We start from the raw sequence: 25,558 nt of genomic DNA on the forward strand, positions 1-25,558 counted from the left end.
ACTTCTTGTTGACTCCGACCATCTGAGATAAGACCGGTTTTTAAGCCTCTTGTGACTGCATACAACCGTCTGCAAAGCGGTCGTAAGCAGTCGCAAGAGGCTTAAAACCGGTATTGAGGTCCCATTCACACATTTGCGACTACTAAAGCCCGTTCACACACTTCTTGTTGACTCCGACCGACTGAGATAAGACCGATTTTTAAGCCTCTTGTGACTGCATACAACCGTCTGCAAAGCGGTCGTAAGCAGTCGCAAGAGGCTTAAAACCGGTATTGAAGTCCCGTTCACACTTTTGCGACTACTAAAGCCCGTTCACACACTTCTTGTTGACTCCGACCGACTGAGGTAAGACCGGTTTTTAAGCCTCTTGTGACTGCATACAACCGTCTGCAAAGCGGTCGTAAGCAGTCGCAAGAGGCTTAAAACCGGTATTGAAGTCCCGTTCACACACTTGCGACTACTAAAGCCCGTTCACACACTTCTTGTTGACTCCGACCGACTGAGATAAGACTGGTTTTTAAGCCTCTTGTGACTGCATACAACCGTCTGCAAAGCGGTCGTAAGCAGTCGCATGAGGCTTAAAACCGGTATTGAAGTCCCGTTCACACTTTTGCGACTACTAAAGCCCGTTCACACACTTCTTGTTGACTCCGACCGACTGAGATAAGACCGGTTTTAAGCCTCTTGTGACTGCATACAACCGTCTGCAAAGCGGTCGTAAGCAGCCGCAAGAGGCTTAAAACCGGTATTGAGGTCCCGTTCACACACTTGCGACTACTAAAGCCCGTTCACACACTTCTTGTTGACTCCGACCGTCTGAGATAAGACCGGTTTTTAAGCCTCTTGTGACTGCATACAACCGTCTGCAAAGCGGTCGTAAGCGGTCGCAAGAGGCTTAAAACCGGTATTAAAGTCCCGTTCACACACTTGCGACTACTAAAGCCCGTTCACACACTTCTTGTTGATTCCGACCGACTGAGATAAGACCGGTTTTAAGCCTCTTGTGACTGCATACAACAGTCTGCAAAGCGGTCGTAAGCAGTCGCAAGAGGCTTAAAACCGGTATTGAGGTCCCATCCACACACTTGCGACTACTAAAGCTCGTTCACACACTTCTTGTTGACTCCGACTGACTAAGACAAGACCGTTTTTTAAGCCCCTTGGGACGGCTTGCGACCGTCTGCGTTGCTGCGGAGCTGGTCGTAAGCCGTTGCAGGGAACTGAAAAAGGCTCGAGGTACACCTGAGCACTTCTTATGAGTTGTGGATGCAAAAGCGTGCATATCGTTCTTCCGCTTCCTTATTTGGTCTGCGGCGTACTTGCTTCGACGGCCGAGCACGCGCTCTCCTCGTCGCTCTGACCTTGAGCGTGGAGCCGCCGCCTCGTTCGGAGGCCAAACGCTGCCTGTTACCGGCGCGCTGGCGGCGCGGACACGCAGCGCCATGGGGTGGCGGTCGTTGAAACTGATGCGCAGCGGCCAATCGGAGCCTCATTCCTTGAAACTATGACGCACACCAGCCAATGGGACCGAAGCCGAAATCCATCAGATTTCGGCTTCACTCCGCTCCTTTGGGGTTGTAGAAACTGGGTGCCGATTGGCTAGGCTTTTCGCGTGGCTGCAAAGCTGAGAGCCGGTTTCACTTGGAGAAAGGACTTTAGGTGCAGTTTGGCACGGCTTCAAAGCTGATGACGTCGGCACGCTCCATGGGACAGTTAATGCTCTCGCATTAAAACCTGTTTTGTCTGAGTCGGTCGGAGTTAAACACAAGTGTGTGAACGGGCCTGCTTCCTGCCTACTTCAGTATAAACACGCTCAAGAAGTATACATATAACCTATAATGTATTTCACAAAAGATCGACAGCGTTTGTAAAAAATAGGGCTTAATAGAAAACAAACATTTACCTTCCAGGAGAGCTGAAATCTCTCCCACCCATGATGCATTAAATTGAGGAGTGGAAAACTTGATTTAAAAAGAAACCAAGGGGCCTTTAATGCCCTAGGAAACAAGTGAGTGAAATCATTCCAGAGTTTAAATGTCCCGAAAGACAAGGGAATGCAATTCATTTTTCGTATGTCAGAGGGCAGTGGGAACGGCGATAGCCGCATGCATTCAAACCATCTACACATGGGCAGACCGACGTCTCCACTCCCGCATGATGTGGCTACTTTTGCCATCACAACAAAATCACTGACCTTTCATAAAACTGAATTATTTATTTCTGTATGCCCAAATGCGTAAACCGTTCCTAAGTACAGAAATTTAGAATGAACAATAACAATGAGGAGTTCACACACACAGACGTTGGTGGCCTGCGATCAGCTTGACTCTTCTTATTGCCTGAACATAAATGAAGAAAGGTTAGGCAAGTACAAGGATAAAATTGTCAACAGAGCCAAAACAGTGCCAATACGTACTGTCGGCTACGCTTACAGACCATGCTTGCTGTATTCTATATTTTCTCAAGAACAGTACTAAAACAGCGTAGCTATTTGTGTGGCATTGAAAATAAAGCAAATGAATGAATGAATGAATGAACGAACGAACGAACGAACGAACGAACGAACGAATGAGTGAGTGAATGAATGAATGAATGAATGAATGAATGAATGAATGAATGAATGAGGTCGCACGCCTGCAATAATAGGTATGCATCGACAGGTGCAAGGCTACTTTTGTTTACAATCACATTTTGGTTAGATTGGCCACAGCTGGTCTTGTGGTGAGCAGAGCAAAAGTGTGAATTATCATCAAGATTGACAAAACCTTGAAATTACATTTTAACATGAGGGGAAGCATGAATGTGCCTTCGAATACTTATCAACAGGTTGAAATGACATTGTGCCTGAGCTGTAAATGAACTCACAGTGCAGTATAGTATTTGAAAAAGCTAGCTATATAACAAGGGCAATCGGAATGTCATGAACAGGACAGGAAACATAAAAGGCACCACGCTTGAGGCGATTATTGGAATGGCGAATATCTGAATCACGAAAAAACATATAAACGAAAACAATCAGGGTCGCCCGATAAATTTCAACTATAAAAAGTTTGGTCATCCAGCTCACCCAACTCTTAGTTAAATATTATGGTACCTTATTCATTCCGAAACATAATAATAATCTTTATTTCTATCGATTATGATGGGGGGCCCGAGGAAAAAACTGTGGTGAGCAGCTTGACTAGACCTCGAGCCCTTATACAATGGTCCACTGCTAGCGTGCTGGAAATGCTGATACATAATACGAAAAATGAAGCACTCAAACGGCATGTACTAACAAAGGAAATTTATAGGGAGTATTCTCTGGCGGCCATAGCTGTATGCGCGAATGCTGAGCGGGTGCCGATGCCGAGCTTCCGGGATGCTTTTGCAAAGTGCATTCCGCACCATCAAGATTGCCGGTCTTAGTAGCCTAGTAATATGAGCTCGTTATAAGCATGCGCTCTAAACAGCACCCTCAAATATGACCGTCCAGTGAATACGCCCTATACACACACGAAAAAATTTACAAAGGAAATACACTTGAACATTGTGCTAAATATAAAAACAATAATTCAGGTGCTGAAATATAAGCGCATATTTCTAAAGCTTAGTAGTCAACATCACGATTATCAATAAAAAGTATTTTTTTACAGACGTTGAAGACTAAATTGAACGATACGAGAGCTGTAATTTTTTCGCTGAGTTACCATCCTCCAGTTTTTCCTATGGTGAGTGGGGTACATCGGTGAATTTTTCTTTAGAAGTGTAAGGTTTTTCAAGAAATGTGACCACCTTGTTTTTTCTCTCTTGAAACTAGTGCATAGTATATATTCGTAAGTTTGTAAATATTAATTATTTGGAATTTCTTAAACAATTCAGCCGTGTGGAAGTCGTAAGGATAATGCATATTAAAATTTTCGTTTGAATCAAAAATAGTTTTTCATGTTAGTGAATGCCGATGTACCCCATACAGGGTTGCAGTTTTGCAAATTAGAGTAAAATAAAGTTATAAATTAGCAATTTAACATTCATTGAAAAAGTAAAACAGTGACGATTTATAATCCCCGCTTCTCGCGCTAGCTATGGAATTAGATTGTTTATGTACATATCCTGCACTGAAAAAACACCAAGAATTTATAAAGCACTGACTCTCTCGATTGAATTCAAATTTAAAATTCGAGATTTGGATATTACCACATACTTATTTTAGGACAAAATACAACTGCATTCGTTTCACTGCTGTTAATTCTCAGAGTTACTACTGGCCCTGGAATCTTTCTTAGATAAAATAAGATTATTCATATATCTTAAACACTTGCTTCTAAAAAATATTGGCTCGTGTCTTCAGCGCAAATTACAAATGTTGTTTTTCTACTCACGCTAACGGTGTCATTAGTCTATAAGTGAAAAAGAAGCAGTCCGAAATACTACGTTGTAGAACGCCCGAAGTTATAGGTTGTACTGTGGAAGAATTAACTGTTGGCATGGACATACCGTTGAAAATATTATAAGTAGGGCTTTATAAGCCGCAGTTTCTGGTCACGCATGCCATATATTTCAAGCTTTTTAAATAAATAGGACATTATGACCAAGGCAGTCACCGCTTTCTGAAATCTGAAAAGACCCTTACAATTAAGTTTTTTTTATTCTCGAAATGTTTCAATATTAATTATTTTTACCTAAGCAAAACTGTTTCAGTAGAACAAAACTTCCTGAAACCAAACAGTGAAGAGATAATAAGACCATATTTGTTCGAAGAGCTTATTTAAAAGGTGATAAATTAGTTTCTCCAAAGCTTTAAAAAATGGGCAATATAAAAATAGGCCTATAGTTGACAAACTAAATTTTTTCTCTTCTTTAATTATAACAAATCCTTTGCTACTTGCATTCTTCTTGGAAATACACCTGCTTCAAAATATATAATAAAGATAAAGGTTAACACTGGAGCGGTTATGTCGACGACATACTTAATAGGACGAACTTGCATCCATCGACATGCTGTTCTTTAGGTGCATTATTACATTAATAACTTCTGAGCTAATAAACGCCTCGAAAAAATAGAACTGCAATTTATCTGCTCAATACATTTGTACGAATCAGTACCGTCTACACTACTTGTTAGACTCACGAAATGGCCCATAAAAATACCGGCTAACTCTTGACCGGTTAAATGAACGCATTTATAATGCAACGTTGTGATGACAACTGAAGGAGGAAAACCTTTGATTAAAGAACCTAGATGTTTCCACATAACGTCAGTGCGATCATTTTCTGCAGAAAAAAGTGAAGATAAGACATTTTTGTTTCGCTTTTTTTTGGGGTTTTACATTTAGGCTGTTTCAATAAAACTTCCGAAAATTCTTGAGGGCATCCAAATCACGTGTCCTAATAAATGTTGTGTGTAGTACATCTTTCGGTTGATCGTTTTAAACTAATCGTTGGCTATCCACGTTTTTTCAATTTTTTACGTGTTTATCTATATAGTTGGGAAATTATGGCTCTATGATTCAAGAATTAGTTCTAGAAATGAATTATAAACATCGTCGGTGGTACTTTGTATAAGAACTGTGTAAGAGCTATGTCCTCAGTTTTACTTTCAATGTCCCGTCTAAAAGCATCGAGGATATTATTATTTACTTTAGAAACAATTATTTTTGGTGTTTAATTGTTTTTTAGACATCGTACTGCACACACAAAAATATTGGAAGACAGTCTTTCAGGTCAACTAATGATTCTACCCTTTACTTGAACTAACTGGAAACCAGTAATAAATAATTCTAAAACAGTTGTTTGGTGTAAGGTGATTAATCTGGTTAGATTAGCAATTGTGATGATACATCCGTTCATACCAATAATGCTCTTTATTTCTCTGCTGGGGGTGCTCTCAGAAAACATATTAATATTGAAATCTCAGTCGAAAATAAGAGTATAATGATATTCGTTAATAAATAACATAAACGCCTCAAATAATAAAAGAAAACGCCGAGATGTTACTATATTGAGGGCAGTAAACAGCATCAAACACCGTTTGATTAATTTGCGCGCTCAATACTTCGACATCTTTTGTGATACAACAATAATTAGTCAGAAGTTCGTAGTCGATGCCTCCTTTAATCAGAATAGCTAATACTCCTCCGCGCTTTGAAATGCGATTTCAAACACGTGTATTACATGATGGTAAACGGAAAGCATCAAAATTATTAATGAACCAAGACTCGGTAAGTTAACGACATCAAAAGTACATCAAACTGTTTAAAAAGCAATTCAAGGTCGCGTTTTTTATTTACGGTTTTTTATAGCCGGTTAATTAACACAAAATAAATGGAAACCTTTTTTTTCTCAAGGACAAGCTTATTTGGAAGTATTGGATCGTGGTTCTTCATTGATAAAAATAAACATTCCAAAACAAAAAGAAAAAGTCCGCACTAAAGGTACAACAGGTCAGCTTCGTTTCTTACGACAATTGTTCGATCGCCATTTTGCCTCCGTACCGGAATACTACCGTTCCGACGCCCCACGTAACGAAATCGAATTACTTTTGTAACCCGAAGGAACGCCCTGTTCTGCTTCGGCATTTTTTCATGACGAACACATCAGGCTTCGTTCCCAACAGCCACTGGTCTTTCGTGGTCTGCCTGGCTAAGCAGATGATGATGCGTAGCACTTTATCGGGTTTCGCTGGTAATCTGTGTACAGCAATAACCACTTCATGTGTTAGGGGTGAAAGCTGCAGCTTGAACGCAACCTCCTTAACCTTTTTAAACACGTCCTCATTGTCACTTTTAGTCACGCCATGTACCTCGAGGTTTTGCTTTCTTGATTGCAATTCTAGTTGGTTGATTTCAATTCTCAGTTGCGTAATTGCTTGAGGCGGATTCACCTTTTCTGCAGCGTCCAAGCGTTTCCCCAACTCCTTAGTCTGTTGATTATGCCGAATTTGGTGTTTAAGGATGGCATCATACTTGTCGGAAACATCATGCACTGCTTTTTCGATGTTGTCTAAGGTTTTTTTGTAACAAAATCGAGCTGTCAAGATTGCGGTTTATATTCGCAACCAGGATCGCCATGCCAAGTTCAGATTTTTATTTGACAACCTGGCTGACCTTTACCTTCTCCGGTTGCAACGTAGGCCCCTCCAAGTCTTCTTGTAACTTTCATTTTTCGATTTATAAGTTGTCTCAGCAACACCAGAACAGTTACCCAAAGGATAAGAACCGTGTCATTCCAAACAGGACAGTGGATTTTCATCATAGAAGAATGCTTTGTGACATTTCGGACATCAGACCTACGTCAGACCTAGCTGTGCGTAGATCTGACGATCTGTTTTAGAAACCACCGGTTGTCCTTGTAATAAACTGACTGCTGAACAGGCAAGTAGGTCTTTGCACCCTTAGTAGACTGTGAAAGCAGCCCATATTCAAGGACAATCAGGCAAGAACTACTGCTTGTTGTCTCATGCCGAACTGCCCCATCAGCCATCACGCCCAACGCGTTTAACTAAGCAAAAAAGCAGGCTGAAACGAGCGCCACGAGGTCCTTAGATTGACTGACAAGGAAACAGCGCACCCTCAAAGCAAGCACTCTAAAGACTTCATGCACACAAAAGAAAGAGACACTTACACAGCGTGTGTGCATAAAATCTTTAGAGTGCTTGTTTTGAGGATGCGCAGTTTCCTTGTCAGTCATGAACAACCAACTCGCCCGAACCTCCGTTTTAATAGTCCTTAGAAAATCGAGATCAGGTCATCCTTTACTTGTCTTTTCTGATGTTTTCACCAGGTTTTCAGGTCATCACGGTCAGGTCAGCCCTATTTGTTGTCCTTGCTAATGTTGTGTGCGAACCAGTTAATGCTGGTTGTCCAACTGTTGTTCAGAGCTTCCTCAAACTTTGCTCGGAAATGGGCAAGTGCGTCCGCCTCGGAGTAGTCCAGTACCAGTGCGTCGCGGAGGTAGTCCAGGTCCTTCTCGGAGGTCAGCTCGGGCATGCCGGTGGTGAGCATCATGGCGAACAGCGAGATCATCAACGAACCCTGGCGACGCAGGATCAGGAAGGCCCGCTCGCAGTATTCCTGGAACCTTCAAACATGTTGCAACAGGACGTTCAAAAACTCTCCAGATGGGAGGTCACGCTTTGCTGTTTAGTTCGCATTATAATCCTTAAATATTACACAGTATTTTTCCATGCGTCCCAGGCGTGAACTGTTTAATGTGAAAAATAATTTATTACAAGGTTGAAGTTAAATAACTAAACATAAATAACAACGAGATAGGCACAAAGAAGAACTAAAGCACTTACAAAGAAGCGCATATACCTTCCCTGATAGGCTCACTGTCGTGTCTCTTTGCGTCAGTAAATTCTTAAGAGAAAAAATCTCAAAACAATAACACAAAAGTTAAATAACCACAACAACAATAATCTACACGTGCTTTTAGCTCCAGTATGAAATAAGGGACAACCTCAACTCAAGAACACCCACGATAAATCAGAATACGATTGGATGAGAATACTTCTTAACAGTCACAAGACAAAACGATAAACCCACAAACCAAACGACCAACGTTTGCTTTTTTTTTTTGGTTTAAACTGGAAGGTGCGTCGCCTGGTCAGCAATTAAAAGTGGAATTACTAGATTGGCAATGTCAGTTTATTGTGACAATGTCGATTAAACATTTGGCTCTGCCTGATGACTAACCTGTTGAAGGCCGTCGCCTTGCGCCTGTGGCCGTGAGTGATGACGTGTACAAAGTCGTGAGTAAGTACAAAGGGCACCCTCTCCCGTTTGATGCCAAACTTCTCCTTGAACTTGCCCAGGATATGACCGTAGTCAATGTGAAACAGCTGGGCACATCAAGAAGTATATTTTAGCTGAACAGTTGATTAATATTACGCGGCTTATATCCCAGTCTGTTTTTTTAATGTTTGCAAGTGCAGAGTGTATGCCATAGACAAGATAGAATTTAAGTGACAAGTAATATTTTATATTTCAGCATGGCCAGCAGCAATTAATCACAGGAAGGGAGATGCAATTATTAGAAGCCTCATTTTAACGGGCCTACTTTTTGCTCATACAGCACAAAGAGGGGCGACAATAGCACTACCTGCCAGTTCGTAAAGACACTTCAAAACCCGATCTGTTAAAAACCATGTCTGCTTCTTCGTGAACAAAATCTACCGTCTGAATGTTTCCTGAGACCGTTTCAAACTTGCAGGTGGCATTGGAAAACGGGGAAAGCTCCATATTCTCCGACCTGTATGTTCAATACTTCATCGCTCGAGGCTTAACAAGGTTGAAAAATCAAGCGGAAAACAGATGCACTAACAACATAATTGCTGGACTGACAAGCTGTTTTATCTCGTCGTGCCTTTAGCACTCATAAACTATTATATATAACAAACAAAGATTCGAACAGATTTTCAGTTGCTGTCTTTTTTTCTGGTTTAAAAAATGTATTAGGCAGCGAAAGCCTGGATTGTGTGCGTAAATGTCTTCCCAAGAATATATGAAGACCACCACTTCCCGGGTGAAAATAGTCTATTCACCTCTCCATTTGCTTTGATCATGATATTGTCGCTGTGCCTGTCGGCCACTCCAAGGACGTAGGTGGCGACACAATATCCTGCACAGGATAAGGTGAAGTTTTCCACCGCCCTGCGGAGACTGAAACCAAAAACAAAATGAGATCTTCATTTCATAAAGTACTTGTGTTTTCATGCCAAGGCATCATGGCGGTATGTGGAAGGTTTCTGTATAGAGTATTTAATAAACAATCAGAGCAAAAATTATGTAGATCACAAAACAAAGAAAGCACAAAAAGGTACTACAGTACCTATTCTGTTTGCACTTTATGCGTCCATCACTTTTTCATTGAGTAATATTAAGTCACGTCTAATACAGACTCCTATTGTTCACAAAAGAGTCAAAGCAAAACACGAACAGAAACTGCATTCTCCGTATGTTAAATGTTGGTAAAAATACAAATTATACCGAAAACTACTCCAATATAAAGCAGTATCGGTGATTGTAAGCTGTGGCTTGTACATACTAAAAGTTATCATGAACTGTTCGGCGATTGCTTAACGGTCATAATGAAGCAGGTTACTTTAAAACTCAGCATGTCATTATGCCTCGTGGCAATTTGTACCATCGCTGCTTTTTACCGTTAAAGACAGCAGTTACCATCGACTTTTACAACAATGGGTGCAACACGCAGATATTTAAGCATGACTTCACCTCTCCTGCGTCTTGTTGTGTTCCTTGATCCAAGCAAAGAGGGAACCCTTCTTAAAAGCGGAAGTGGCGCTAGAGTTGTGCAGCTTCTGGATGTTGGCGATGGTGCTGGCATTGCGAACCACCTCGATCAGCCCCACATTTTGGTCCGTCGAGAGGCACTGGTACGGTATCATCCTGCACAAGCATGTCGCGAGGTACAGCCAATCCATCAAATGTTCCACAATGTTTCCGGTCAAGTCCAATGCTAGCACGACATGAACGACGTAAACGATGTGAATGAACGATGTAAAGGAAGTCTAAAAAAAAATTCTGCACGGATCATAAATCTGCGAAAGCGTTGGAAGAACAATTTAACCGCACAGGCGCACTATTGGTAGATTTGATGAGCAAAACAAATTCAACAAGTTTCAACTTACCGTTGTTCAGAAGGGAGCCTCTCATTAAAATATCAATTACAATTTCCAGCAGTTCCTCGCGTACATTTTTTGTACAATAATTACACATGTGTGCAATTATATATTCACACACAAAGATGTGTGGAAATATTCCAAACTTTCAAACAATGACTTGGTTATTAGTGTAATCGATTTGATGCTTGAATAAAATTCTAGTAAAAACATGTATGATACTTTTAATGAGCCACTATTTTAAATATCTGATAATTTATGTGTTTCATGCCAGTTTCGGTTACATTGCGACTGAGCGTCATTTACTCAGAGGTGTCGTTTTACCTTAGCGCTGCAGTGTGCAAAAAAAAAGTAGTTCTTCCAGGTTGTCATGTGTGATAAATTAGGAGATTAAAAAAATGGCATTCCATATTTCTAACACCGAGCGAATAAAATGTTTTCGAATCAATTCGCAGCACATTTTCACACTTCAAATGTCATACCTTGAAACATTCTGGGAAAGCCACGACAATCGTAGCTGCTCACAGTTTGTTGAAAAATTTTGTCCCCTGCAACATCCTTTTGAAAGGTGCTGCTGTCACGAGTCACAGTTTAATAATGCATGCTAAATAAACCTAAAAACATTTACTCCCAAAAAGGAAGCTCATTAGGTTAACTTGTGTAGTCTTGTGCACTCGGACAATGGCGGTCACCGTTATCACCTGAAGTCGTATCCTTCGTCTTTCCAGAGCTTGTCCATGATACGGATCATCTGGAGAGTGAGCATGTCTTGTCTCAAATCTGTGCAGGGACATGAATAAGTCGTGCCATTAGAGATCACCATCTCCAACGCCAAAAAGCAGCGAAAAACTGTGGCAAAGATAGACCGCGCACCGTCTCCATGTTTGAAGATGATAGCAATGTCCTCTGCAACTGCGTCGCTGTTCTCGAAGACAAGCCACAGTGGCTTCATCTTGGAGTCCATGAACCGACAAAGCTCCGGCCTGAGGTGAGACGCACGCACCAAACATTTTTAGTTTCACTCCACTTTCGGAAGTCAACCTATAAAAAAACATGTAAAAGGGTAACACACACACACACGCCAACACACGTGCAAACATACACGCACGGGCACTCACGCAAACACACACACACACACACACCAATAAAACGTTGTTTTAGTTCAACTGAGCTGCTACAGGTTGCAATAGTTTTAATTTTACACACGAAAGAATAAACAAATAGGACGGAATGGAACACACGACATCGTAAAAGATGTGTTCTTTGCTCCATCTCATTTGCTAATTTTCGTGTGGAAAATTGAACCTTGCGCTCGGTTTTTCATCAATATTTTAGTATGGTTCATAAAGTGAGAATCTCTCTATACAAGCTTGACTTAATAAATCATATGTGCAAATATAAAGAACAACTCAAAAGGATGAATAACGTGTCAATGGTGAACATAAAGGCTTCCTAAGATTTTTAGTTTTTTTGTTTTTTTTTTAGAAAATTAAACTAAAAACTTTCAGCCTTTCCACTCTGGTGAAGAGGGCAGAGCAGCGGAGCTGTACTATGTGCTGCCATCTATGTACAACAGCGGCAACCAGACAACCGGCAAGACGGTTGTCTGGTTGCCGCCGTCGCTCATAGATGGCGGTAGATGTTCACAGCGTTGTGGCGAGATTTATTTGTCCACAGGCAAGAAACTGGGGAAACTCCGTTGTAAAACACCATTCCACCTGTCCCCAAAAACTGTCGTTCCAGATAACTCGGGGGGACTACAATAGGGGCCCCATGGGCTCACTTGATCTGGCTGAAAACGTGGCATGGGTCCAAGGGGCTGCACAGGTTCCTGAAGGTGGCCCTGAAGGCCTCCTTGCTCATATGCTCCCGCATTGTGGCCACCATCTTCTCTCGGCTGTCCTACCAAAGCAGAGATGCATCCTCAGAAACTTCACTTTGGACTCACTGCTTGAATGAATTGTGCTACCATAGGTCACGATGTGGCACAGGAAATAAATTACATGGCTTAGACATCCCTTCAAATGCAATGAAGATGAGACAGCGGTAACACTCAGTCCCTACCCCACCATACAACGGGACAAGGGGTCGGGGAAAGAAAGGAGTGTCAACGCACAGCTTACGCCCCCCCCCCCCCCGCTCCCCTCAAGCACGTGTATTCTGTGCGACTTACTGCCATTGGTCGCAAGCACTATGACGTGAAACCGACATCTGAACTTCCTTGCTGACACGTTTTCCATTGGCCTTACAATGGTGCGAACAACACCAACTGGCTGTGCTTTGAAAAGAGGGGGCCGCGAGAGTGTGCGCTTACTGATGTGCATACCCTCGCAGCACCCACCCCCCTCCACCTCTAACTACGTCGTTTTATCAGCCTTGAGGTATTGCAGCAGGTATCAAAACCCGCACGCACTGGCATTCCCGCTCATAATGTACAGGATGGTATATTGTCTTGAATATTCGACAACGGTATATCATTAGTCTATGGTTATACATTATTTTAAGGGTCGAGTGGCAGTTTCGGACACCTTCGAATAATCATGTATGTCTGAAACTTTGGTACGTGAAAACCTCGATCGATGCTCGCCAGCGTTTCAGGGGTGGTTGGCGAAGAGCTTACCTTCTTCTTGCTCGACTCGTGGATCTGATTTCCCAGGGCCCTCAGCTTGAAGAAAGCCTCGGCCTGCTTCAGGAGGGCCTCTCTGTGGTCGGGGGCCCCGTGGCAGTACGCCTCAAGAATCAGCCCGAACTTGACGCTTAGCGCCGCCACCTGCATTTCACACCTGGCGCCAAGAGAGCACCGGGGCAAGTCACCAGGCTCAGAGGCGGCGGGCAAGTCAAGGTGTTCGTTGATTCATTCGTTTTCGCTGGTTTGATCTACACGAAACATGAAAGGAGTTCAAAATAGCAGAAAGAACACCTAGAGCAGACCTTCCTGAAAGCCGCTAACGGTGACAGCTGGTGTTTTTCTAAGACGTCCCAATGAAACTGAGTAAGAAAAATGTGTAGCTTCCATCTACTAGGAGGTTTCCGGTAGGTTCCTAATAAACTCATGTCCACACTAGATATTATAGCACTATGTTTCTGTTAAATCTCTTTTTTGTAGATTTTCACGCTAGACCACTACAAAGGCGCACACTTTTTTTACTGGAATAATCCACCGAGTTTATTTGTTTTAGTTTATATTGTGTTTTAGTTCACAAGAGATATGAGATACCACAGTTGAAGATGTTTGCATTTAATCACATACAAAGAATCTGGTGAAACGACCTGCTGCTAGTATTGTTATATTCCAGAGTTCACATGGATGATCTTGAATGAAAAATGACCGAAACCAAGAGGGTAAAAAAATAGCATAGAGAGCAGCTGAGCTCCAAATGCAGTCTTTTAAGCATTAAGAGTTCGTATTAAAGTTCTGATACATATTTGGTTTACTGGATCTAGTTTTTTCAAACACTCATTTTGACCGTTTATTTGAGCTTAAAGGGAAGCTACGGAGCTTCTTGAAAAAATGAGTTAGAAGTGAATTCTAGTGGATTTTTACCTTATGAACCCGAAAACCCAAACCATTTGCTGCGCAAGAATTTGTTAAACGCGAGAAAACGCGAAAGACAGTCGCTGTCCGTGAGGTCATCGTTGGATCTTTAGGCTGCCCAAGGCTAGGGAGGCGGGGCTTCAGCCCTATTTTGAAATTGCTCTTATAGCTCTCCGGCGCGTCGCACTGGAATATATAATTGTGATATCTGTTATTCTAACGGCAGAATGAACAAGTGTTTTTTCTCAAATGCAGAACCGCCTCATCTTCCCCTTAAGAAAAGAAGGCCTATTTGACAGCAATGAAGCCCTTATTTGTTAATACGTAACCCTTTAGGCACCCCTGATTGACTAGTTTTTTTAAACAGCTGACCAAGGTTTGCATTTTAGTTATGAAATGTCTGAACCTTAAATATCGAAAGGTTAAAAACACTTTGGCCTCAGACGAGGTCTTTGAAACCAGGAAACTATAATACGCTTTCTAAGCGCAGTCATAACCTCTGGCCCTCTAAAAAATAAAAAAATAAAGCAAACCAACGGTTTGGTCCACATGAGTAAAAAAGACACATGCCTCACCTTAGAAGCCAGAACATCTGGTGCCCAATGTGCCTATTCTTGAGCGCTCTCTCCAGTAGAAACTTAACTAGGTCACAATCCAGGAAGGATTCATGCTTCAGAGCTTGGACTAGTTGCAGCAGGTACAGGGACAGTTCTTCATCACTGTTGCAAAAAAAAATGTAATTCAAGACTCTATCACAGAGTAAAAGCGTGCCACTAACTCGGTTGCGATATCTTTGGCAGAAATCAAGTGCATCAAAACAAAAGGAATGTCTTTAGGGGTGACAGAAAAAAATTCATTTTGTCAAAAGAGGTGCATATTTTAAAAACTCAATTACGTCTTGATGTTCGGTGAACGACCATAAAACAAATGCCTCTTAAAGGTCTGCTGGACATATGATAAACATCCATAATACTAAAATGTCACATAGATATCCGCAATAAGTTTTATACAGGAAATCATAAACGGATATCAGTCAGACAGCTATAGGCGAATGTTCCACAGACATTCGATATACATTTATTACCGGCAAATTATACCAGATTTCATTCGGAGGTTTCACCAATATTCATGGTTTGTTATAACGCTATAATTCAGTGTAAGAAGCAAGCAGAGTGGCACCTCATCTGTCGTAGGCAGCGGACAGCAAAACTCCGCACGTAGTTGTCGGGATAGCTGTAGTCTAGGAGCTCCAGCGCCTGTTCTGGTTTAAGCAGCTTCCAAATTTGCAGAAGGGCTTGCATCTGCAAGGTCCGTGCACACAGAAACCACAACATCGCTTAAAAAAGCCGCAAAGCAGTTCATTATTGCACTTAATCGCCATAGCCTTACCACTAGCATTGAACGATTAAAATAGCTGGGACGCAGCAGACCTTTTATAAAACGCTTCAAGACAGGACTTTCCAAGGAGAAAGAATACATCTTCTTGGGAAGCATCGTTTATTAGAGAGGACTGGTGCTCTTCTTGTCAAACCATGTTATGATTATTCATGAAAAACAAACATTTGCCTGCAATACTAATCTTTAAAACTCATTTTTAAAAGTATTTGGAGTTATGAAAACAGGTGGAGCTCTAATATATACACAATTGAAAGCATACCATAATGTATATAGTGCCCCAAGCGCTCCCGTATCTTTATAATGTGCGATAATGTGTCTTTGGCGAGCTTGCAAACTGCACAAGAAGAAGATACTAACCAGATGCCAGAAGGACACAAAAGCACAATCGACATCATCTTATGTGCGGAATATGATTTCGGAGGTTGGTAAATAATCTATGTTGCCAATTAGGTAACCCTTATTGTTTACTTCGAACGCAACAAAATACAAACAAGGCAATCCCAGATCATGGTGCAAATGAAAAAGCAACACAAATCTCGAATTTCATAAAAAAAATAGAACTAATTTTACCTCACATTTTCCTAACACAGTTTGTAAAATATAAATCTAGGACATTACCCAGCACAATATGCATATTATACCCGTGTATCACACAAGTGCCGTTACAAAAAAGTAACGAAATACGTTACTCGTTACTTGCAGATAAAACAAACGCGTTACAGACCGACGTTACGTTACAGTTAAAGAAACGCGCTGCTCTTACTGTTGCCTATAAACCGTAACGACCGTTACTCCTCCACTACTTTTTATTTAGAGGCCGACGTACACTTGGCGCTTTCCACTTCTTCCCGCTTCCTCCTTTCCTATATCCTCTCCGTGTTTTACCTTGCCCCAACTTGACTGCCCTCCCAGCTTAGGAGAAGGGAGCGCTGAGAGGATTATCTTCCCTGCAGAAAACCGAGGTTGTACGTCGGCCTTTAAGAATAAAAGCGTTTTACTGTAATTTCAAAAACATTTTGAAGGTGTGTGGGACGTGTGCAAGAATTCATGTCTTAACGCCTAAAAACGCGAAAATAATGAAAGGATATATTTAATGCTTGGGAAGATGTGACGAGTAGCGCTACTACGTTACCCGTTACTAGAAATAACTAACGTCAGTATCTTATATGTTACTGGCTCGAAAGCATAGCGAGTACTTTACCACTTTAAAGAAAAAGTAACGAGTTATAGGTTACGCCAATATACGCGTTACCAGCAGCGCCGCTACCGGTAACGCGTTACGTTTCAGTAACGTAGTGACGTATTCGTTATATTTTGAAAACAGTAACCAATAGCATAATTACGTTACTTATTTCGAGTAATAGGTAACGTAGTTACGTTACTCAATGCATTCTCTTTTCAAGGTAAAAAAACAAAATACACTTCAATTGCTTCGAGTTTTTAGGCCCCATATAATTAATTCTTGCACTCATCTCACATAACCTCAAAAATTTGCCTCTTTTTCCCACACAAATGCTAATGGCACGTACACATACCTCTAATGTCAAAACCAAAAAAAGTAAACAGCGCAACTGTATCTTACGTTACTTTTTATGGGAAACGGTAACGTGTGTGTTTATTTTCTTGTAAGGTAGGTCGGTAACGCCTTCTTTTTACTTTAAAGTAATGTATTTTGTTACTTTTCGCAAACGCCTAGACCACTGTTTCTAACGCGTTAACGCCAACACTGACATAGTGCATATACACACGTCTCGATCACAACACGGTAATAAGCTCTGAATTTCGAACTACCAACCGATATCCTTAACATGCATATCTTCCAAGCTCCTCGAGCACATAGTGAACAAGCGCATTAATATTACCTCGAAAGCAATACATTTTTCAGCGACTCCCAGCATGGTTTCCGTCGTGGTCACTCTACGATCATCCAGCTTATTTCGACTGTGCATGACTTGGCCATCATTATTAATGATAAAGAACAAACCAATGCGGCCTTTATCAATTTTTCAAAGGACTTTGATACCGTACCCCATGAGGCATTACTTGTGAAGTTAAAAGCAGCCGGAGTTCACGACAATTTAACACACTGGGTGATGCCTTATACTTAAGCAACAGAAAGCAATACGTTGCAAAAACATCCCATTCGGATGTTTTTTTCTGGAGCCCCCTCAGAAACCAGTTTTAAGCCCGCTGTTGTTCATTGTCTATTTAAGGGATATTGTTAAGGACATTGATCAAAGACTTAATATCAGGCATTTTGCCGATGATTGCGTTTTGTAGAAAATGTTGAGGATCACGCTGTGTTCAATAACGCTCTTTCTGTAACGTTTCGTTGGTGTGTAAAGTGGCACATGAAACTTGACCTTCAAAAAACAAACTGACTGTATTGCCTTCACTAAGGAGGAAAGTCAACTAATTTATTACTTTGTTTTTAATAGCTCCTTAGTTTCCAGAGTCGACCACGTAAAGTACTTGGGTCTAAAGTTCACACATAGCCTTAGCTGGAGTATGCCCATAGATAATGCATGTTCCCCTGCCTTTCGAAAACTTTGTTTTGTAGGAGTAGACTGAAACTGGCACCAGCATCACCAAGGTTGATTGCCTACGAAACCTTTGATTAGACCAGTGTTAGAATACGCCACTGCGGTACCAAAATCCTTGTACCAAAATCGACTCTTCTAAAAGTGTACGTATTCAAAACCAGGGTTGGCGTTTTATATATGGCAGAAACAAAATAACCGATCCTCTTCCTCAAATGTTGTCATTGTCGAATATTGAGTCGCTGTAATCCCGACGTAAACTATCTACACTGACAGAATGTTAAGTTGGGCTAGTTGGTTGTTCGTGACTAGAAGGAAGCGCCGAAAGACGGGGACAAAAGAAGTAGGTAACGACGACAAATGGCTACACTATGGTGGTTTTTTTTTTTTTTTTTGTGAACAGACAGATTGGTATCGACCCTTCCACGTACTTGCTCGCTCCGTTCAAACACTCCACAAGAAGAAACAATCCATGCCACATCTGAGCCTTTCAATCGTAGTCAAGCTCGTTTCGATATTCATTTTTTTCCTAAAACAGTAGATGACTAGAATATTTTACCAATTGAGCTAGTTGAGTGCACTGCAGTTGAACAATTCGCCGATGTCTGTTCTTTACATTTATAAATGCGTTGCGCTCGCACAAATCCTTAGAAGTCATTGTTTACAGGATACACTTCTTTGGTTTTTGTCAGTGCTTTAAAAATTGTGAAAAATCATCCCGTTGTGTTCTATTTGATCATTATTCTGGTGAGCAATGCTTATGGCGCCAGAGATGTGTTGATCGCTCCTGTCACTGTGCTACCTTATTTGGAGGTTTATTGCCTCGCAATATGAGTGTTAATGCTTCTAATTTGTCTACAGTTCACTCTATATTATCCCACCCTGCTAGGGCCTGCAGATGACCTGCCGTATATTGTACTTAAAATAAACATCGTGAGTACGGATCACAATCGTACAGTGCCGTCGTGGCTGCGTACCAGGGCAACGTCACAGTGGTCCCCCCAGCGGAGGGAGAGCAGCAGCTTGGGGAGCACGTGGGGCAGCTCGAGGCAGTCGTAGCGCAGGAACCAGAGCAGCTGCCGGTCCTGCTCATGGAGTGGTGCCAGAGGGTCCTGCTCCGCGATCTGCCGCAGCTGCTCCCGGTGGCTCTTGCTCGCGTGGCCCTGACGGAGTAGGGAGGAGCGCTCTAACGCCTTCGCGAAGCTTCGCATGGCCGCCACTCCGACCCCGAAAAAGGGATGAGGAGCTCCGGGACTACTCCGCGATTTAAAAGTAAAGCCGGTGCCGTTGACAAGGGCGGAGAATGTATTGGCTGCTTCACATATATGGAAGAGGTCATTCTAAAAATTTGCATCGCCTCCCATCGCCTTGTCCGCGCACTACGGCGATCCAGTATACGGCGCGTGAAGGATGTACTCATAGAACGCAAAGAAGGCATGACGATATGAACAAACGGGGTACAAATTACAGAGATTATCAATGAGTTTCGATTGAGCTCGTAATGTATTCTTATAGAGCCAATTGAAACTCAATATAAACTCAACGTCTAATGAATTTGATCATACGAAATTCAATATCCCTTATATTGAATTTTACTCTTTAGGAATGCAATTGAGTTTGGTCATTAAGAACTCAATATCTATTATTTAGTTTACTCGTTAGGAACGCAATTAAATTTGTTTATTAAGAACACAATATTCATTCTTTTGAATTTAGTCAATAGATATGTAACTTACAATGCCCTGCAGGTAGGTGCTCTTCTCTTTCACGCAGGATGCGGCGCATTCAAGAATCTGGAAAGAGCAGTCGCAAGCCCTCTCATCACTGTAACCGTATGCTCACCGTGTTACGCGTCCACCCAAAACAGAACTACACAAATAAAAAGATTATCATTGTGAAACTTGTGTTGTCCTTACCAAAGAACAACTTCACTGCAGTTTTTTTTTTTTTTTTTTTTTTTGGTTAATATTGTTGGGGCATGTACCGAGCTTATCGGCATGTGCCGAGCATTAAACACGGTCATAAACCCTACCTTGATGTCATTTAGAAAAAAAAAGTATGGCAAATTGTTAGGCAATGTTGTTGCATACTGAAACGTTCTAGCGTCACAAACGTTCAGCGATAGTCTAAATTTCACAGATGCAACACAATTGCCTCGATGGTTCCTAGAATAAAGCGATACTACCGCTAATCAGTCCCATAAAAGTGGCGATGTTCCAGAGCCTTCCATACCACCGATCTCCTCTCCCTCACTGCGCACAGGTGGTCGAACACCTCCTCGTCCACCTTCCTCCTTCTCGCACACCCTTCTGGTCACGTGACCTCTCCCATTAACCAATGAGCATCGAGTTTTGCGGCCACGCTTATCGGGCTTCACGAAATGCATAGCAAATGGCCAAATAACGTTTAACGTTAAAAGAAAAAAAGGAAGACTGCAAGACGTGCCAGATTATGATTTACTTAGCTTGGCCTGGGGGACCCCTTTCAAAAGGGCGCACCATCTAGTAACTGCTGCGCAAGTTACCCAAGCCCGCCGTTGTTTGGAGACGTGCTCTTAGCTTGTATTAGACACGAGGGCTGCGCACGCGTTTGGTGAGGACTCCGATCCGATCACACTCTTCATGTCCAAAGAAAGCGGAGCGCAAGTTCGTCTGCTTCTTGTTCAGGGGTTGCGATGACGTCAGAACGTCGGTCTCTTACTGGCTGATTGAAAAAAATAGTTCGTAGACCTCAAGGCAGCTAGCATTGGTGTCTGCCCACTATCTTTTCAATCAAAGCCGATCAGAGATCGGCGTCGTACTGACGTCATCGCAATCCCTGCGCAACCAACAAGCAGACGACTTGGTCTCCGTATAGCGAGTGCCAATGCCGTTCGATTGGGTTTTGAAAAGTGTCTATTAAAGTAAAGCTTCATCCCAACAATTTAGGGTTTAGGGAGTCGCGGTTTCTCATCGCGCGAGTCTACCTGTTCCAGCGAATTTGCGAATTGGGTGAAAGCGGCGCAGAAAAAAGGGTTTGGTGAGGCCGACCTCGTCGAGCATCGGGTATCGCACGGGGTGGGACGGGTGGTACGGCTCGAACTGGATGGTGAGCGTGGTGGCGTGGTGGGCCTCGGGGTTGAAGACGGCGGTGCCCATCGGGTGGAGTAGGTCCATCTCCTCCGCGTGAGGCTCGTCCGCGTACGTCCACATGGACAGGTCCACGCAGCCGAAGCGCAAGTAGCCCCGGAAGTCGTACACCGTCACGTTCACCCAGGCCAGGGGGGCGGCGTACAGATCCTGGTAACGGGGTCGACAAACACATACAGCGTGTCTCACGAAATAAATTTACATCGTATTTTCTTTTTATCGCAAGAATAAACTACGTATTGCCTAACTCTCATCCTCCGGCAAAATGTAGCACTTATAGCTGTCGGCAACAAAATTTCAGAACTAACCGAACTGGCGCCATTCAGCTCCATGTATTCGCAAATTAAGTCGGCCGTCATTTTCTATTGAAAAATTATCAAAATTACGTAACTTTTGAATAAAATAGCTGTTAATCATTATAATTTGGCATGTGGATCGGACCACTAGCGCTGCATCTGGGCGGAAAGTGGGTGTTCTACAAAACGTAAAACATTTTTCCGAAGACAAAAATAAAAATATATATATATATATATGTAGTTGGGGGGGGGGGGGGGGCGGGTGAGAGAGAGAGAGACTTTTGCACAGTATGCACATAATCGTATTTAGTATAGCCCCAGCGCATTGAACAGGAGGCGCCTCAGTCGGGTGCTAGTCAGCGCGGCTGGTGGCCAAAAAGGGCAACTTTGGACAGGCCGAGCGACTGGACACAAGCGCTGTGTACCGGTTTGACAGGGCCCTCGAAGTTCGAGCTCAAGATTGAGCTCAATGATGATGACTGGAGGCCGTCCAAAAGTTGCTAAAATACTCCTTAATAATGGCACTACGTTTCAAGCCAAACTTCACCGCTTTGTCGGTATAAGTCTGAGAGTCCGATACAAACTAAGAACGCCCCAAGCAAACGCCACCACCTACAAGCCGAGGCATCGCATCACTTCGCGGACCAATCAGGAAAGGCAATAGAAGCCATGACGATTTCTGTGTCGTCAGTGCGACGTGCGCCTCGTAATAGACGATTTTACAAGACGGACTAATCCACGGGCGGATTGATTACGTGACGACATGTCCGCGGTTCGTCAGCCTCCCAAGGGCATCCACACGAGGTAGATGACGAGCAGACGCCAGCGAGGACGGACCGAACTTGTTCACCACCCCACACTGCCGCGAAACTCCAACATCGCACCGTGGCGCCGTTTTCCAAGAGAGAAATCGACCTTTGCTACCGCGATGAAGAAACGCACGTATTTGTTATGTACAGATAGATGCAGAACACCCTGATAGTCTTCGCGCGAAGTGCCACTAGCTTTACTAACCCAAGGCATGACAGTGACACAGGCATGGGCCTGCTCGAGAAGCGACGAAGTTCGATGCTCGCGGAGGGGCGTTTGGAGGTGCCTTCACGCACTCCGCGCTGGCGCACAACAGTTGTACACCACAGCCACAAGAAAGGTCTTGCTCGGCGAAATCCCGATTGGACATGCCAGAATTATCGAGGCGTGCTAGACGGTTTTTGACGGAAGCTTCTTGACACGGACCCGGAGGAGTACTGGAACCTACGTCGCGTCAGCCAGACAAAGTTTCTGGAGTTTCTTTCACGCGTGGAACCAAGAATCGCGCGACAAGATGAACCAGTGAACGCACAAAACACAACGATGCGCCTGTTTCTTTTTTTCTTAACGCGTCCGAAGAAAGATTAAAAAACATTGTATCGTTGCTAGAGTAAACGCGTTTCAAGTCAATCTCCCGCCAGAAATCCGCGAGTGAAAAGGCTCTCGACTTGATCAGTCCGCGCGTCCGCGGACGAGGCGCGGATCACAAGAATCGGTGACGTGCGGTCACGTGGCACACGGTCCGAGGACGAAAATCGCTATTCGGTCCGTCGCGTGAATCGGCTATAAGCGTACCCTGTGCGCATAACGGGGGAACAGTGACAGATTTTAATGACGGTGTGGGAGGAAAGGGCTTGTGGCGCGTTCTTATAGCTTGCATCTCGCTAAAGATATGTTTATTGCCAGTGGTAGCCAACAACTCCTTCAACTTGGCCGTAGCACTCGAACGAATACATCGAAAAGTGAAACAAAAGAAAATCCCGAAACAAACTAACACTACACTTAAAAATCTAGAAACACACCAAAATATGTTTAATACACGCAATCAAATGGACTTTCTCAACTGCTACTGGCATTCCTGACAAATAATACATATTTTTGCACAAAACAGCAGACTGTTGTGTAAAGACACAACCCAAGAATTTATTTATTTGTTATAATTATTATTTTTTTTTATGCATACCTTATTAGAGGTCATGGGAGGAGTGAAGAGCGTGGTACAGTATTTGAATTATGGAATCGTCGGGTCTGGTGCGTGAAATAGAGGAGAGAAAATGTCTTCTGTACACTGCATACCACAGTCCTTATTAACAGTTATGCCTATAATTTTTAGCAGTGCTATGGTGCGGAGGAAAGAAAGGTACTTTAGGCATTAGACACAAAACTTAATAGCTATCATAGATTTTTATTAATAAATATGTGCGACAGACATCTAAAATATTCCGATTTTTTTTGGTTGTCATCCCAGAGAGCGGAGGGAAAGATTCCGGAAAATAATCAGAAGCTAGACCTAGACAGCAACTTTCTTGCGAAAAAAAAAAAGAGTCAGTTAATCGGTGATATATTTTTCTTGATTTTCGGGCTTTTATGAGTCTTGCACCCATAAAAAAAACCAAGGCCTAACTAAATGCCCTTTCTTTTTAAGAGAGCGTACCAGCTTAACTATTTGCTTCGTATATTCGTATTGCACTTTCCTTGAATGTGGAAGCAGATTCTCACTAGTTTTGTCTTATCTTGCAGCAAGTAAAAAAAAAAAAAAAGCTTTTCCTTTAAAAAAACGAAAATTATATTAAACAGTCAAAAATAACGCTTTAAAATTTAATAAACTTTCTCCAGAGAGAACGTTTGTTGCAATCTTCCTTTTTTAACAAATGTAGAGTACCTACCCGCTTCTAACGTCCAACTATTTTATACCTAACAATAATTATCTTTACATGTCCCTGATTTAGGCTTCGTAGCTTATTCACCATGCAGGCAGTTTGAGGCCGATTTTTATCCAAAAAAATGCACTATCAGAAGGGAAAGAGTGCAGGCGAGCTGGTTGTGTTCGTCCCCTTCTGTGTTCCTGAGTCTCGGGTTTTATTACCATGAATCATCACCAGATCGCTTGTTTTTTAAGTATTATTATAGTTGAAAACCCTGAGAAAAGTGGTCTTGTCCGTTTTTTTTATTTTCTTTTTTTTTTAGGGTTTTCAACTATATAAGAATGCACATTAGGATCAGGTAATTACAGTAAGTTAAAAACAATCGCGTAATTCGTTAGGGAAGTTACGCGAGTCAAACATTCCTCATTAAAAGCTGGCAGCTGATATGAGCTCATGAAGATTGAAACAAATGAAAAACATGATGATTGAAAACCTGAGACTGTGGTTTGAAAAACGGAAAATCCTGAAGTAGAAAGAAAAAGGGCCAGACAACGTCTGAACATCATCATGTATAACTTACACCAGCTCGCCTGCACTTTAACCATTTTTTTTTTAATGAAAGACGTTTACAAATCTCTGTAATGCGAAACTAGAGCGCAGCTCTTGAGGAGTAGGAGGGGAGGGCACGGAGGGGAGGGTATGCCCCTCTTTCTCCTCCTCCTCTCCCCTCGTCCTCCTCTCCTCTCAACTTCCCTCCTCCCCTCCTCCTCCTCATTTTCTCCTGCCTCTGAATTTGTTCATGGATGTCATGACACAAAGCCGTGACGTCATTTTCCTTGCTGAACTTAGCTGGGTAACTGTGACGTCCCATAATGCAACGCGCGCGGTTACGCCGACGCCGACGGCGACGCCATTCAACCCGGAAACGGGCGCCTAAGAGCTTCGTTCTAAACAAAACGTCCAACTTTATGGCTCCGGCACAGTTGTATGTAGAAGGTTTTACACACTCGATATTGAAGGTATGCCCACATAGTTGGCTTTACACACAGCTCTAAACTGGAGGATTAACTCAGGCGGCGCATCTCGCCCTGCAAATGTGCTTTCATCAGAATCCTCGTTTTTCAAGCACGGTCTCGTACGATTTTGACTCGCAAGTATGCTCTCACGAGGCATCTCGTTTTTCATGAACGCTCTCAGAAGAAGTCTTACCCGCAAGCACGACCTCACCAGACGTCTCTCTCGTTTTTTAAATACGCCCTCACAAGATATCTCACCCCGCAAGCGCGCTCGCACGAGGCGTCTCGCCCCACAAGTATGCTCCCACGAGACATCTTGTCTTTCAGGGACTTTCTTACAAGATGTTTC

General features: G+C 42.7%; 1 protein-coding gene across 1 annotated transcript in view; it reads right to left on the reverse strand.

Moving 5' to 3' along the window:
* Positions 1-7,714: 7,714 nt before the first annotated feature.
* Positions 7,715-25,558, reverse strand: part of LOC8036652 (phosphatidylinositol 4,5-bisphosphate 3-kinase catalytic subunit beta isoform) — a 31,602-nt gene continuing 13,758 nt past the window's right edge. The window contains exons 8-20 of the mRNA XM_029970339.4: positions 21,124-21,372; positions 19,831-19,887; positions 19,072-19,257; positions 15,336-15,457; positions 14,732-14,875; positions 13,242-13,404; positions 12,405-12,523; positions 11,495-11,604; positions 11,323-11,401; positions 10,215-10,388; positions 9,524-9,641; positions 8,676-8,821; positions 7,715-8,058 (exon numbers count right to left, since the gene is read on the reverse strand). Of these exons, the coding sequence (XP_029826199.2) occupies positions 7,791-8,058; positions 8,676-8,821; positions 9,524-9,641; positions 10,215-10,388; positions 11,323-11,401; positions 11,495-11,604; positions 12,405-12,523; positions 13,242-13,404; positions 14,732-14,875; positions 15,336-15,457; positions 19,072-19,257; positions 19,831-19,887; positions 21,124-21,372 (1,935 nt within the window). The 3' untranslated portion in view covers positions 7,715-7,790. The remainder of the gene's footprint in view (positions 8,059-8,675; positions 8,822-9,523; positions 9,642-10,214; positions 10,389-11,322; positions 11,402-11,494; positions 11,605-12,404; positions 12,524-13,241; positions 13,405-14,731; positions 14,876-15,335; positions 15,458-19,071; positions 19,258-19,830; positions 19,888-21,123; positions 21,373-25,558) is intronic.

Source organism: Ixodes scapularis, unplaced genomic scaffold (assembly GCF_016920785.2).
Source record: "Ixodes scapularis isolate PalLabHiFi unplaced genomic scaffold, ASM1692078v2 PGA_scaffold1__304_contigs__length_218370807, whole genome shotgun sequence".
NCBI classification, from domain to species: domain Eukaryota; kingdom Metazoa; phylum Arthropoda; class Arachnida; order Ixodida; family Ixodidae; genus Ixodes; species Ixodes scapularis.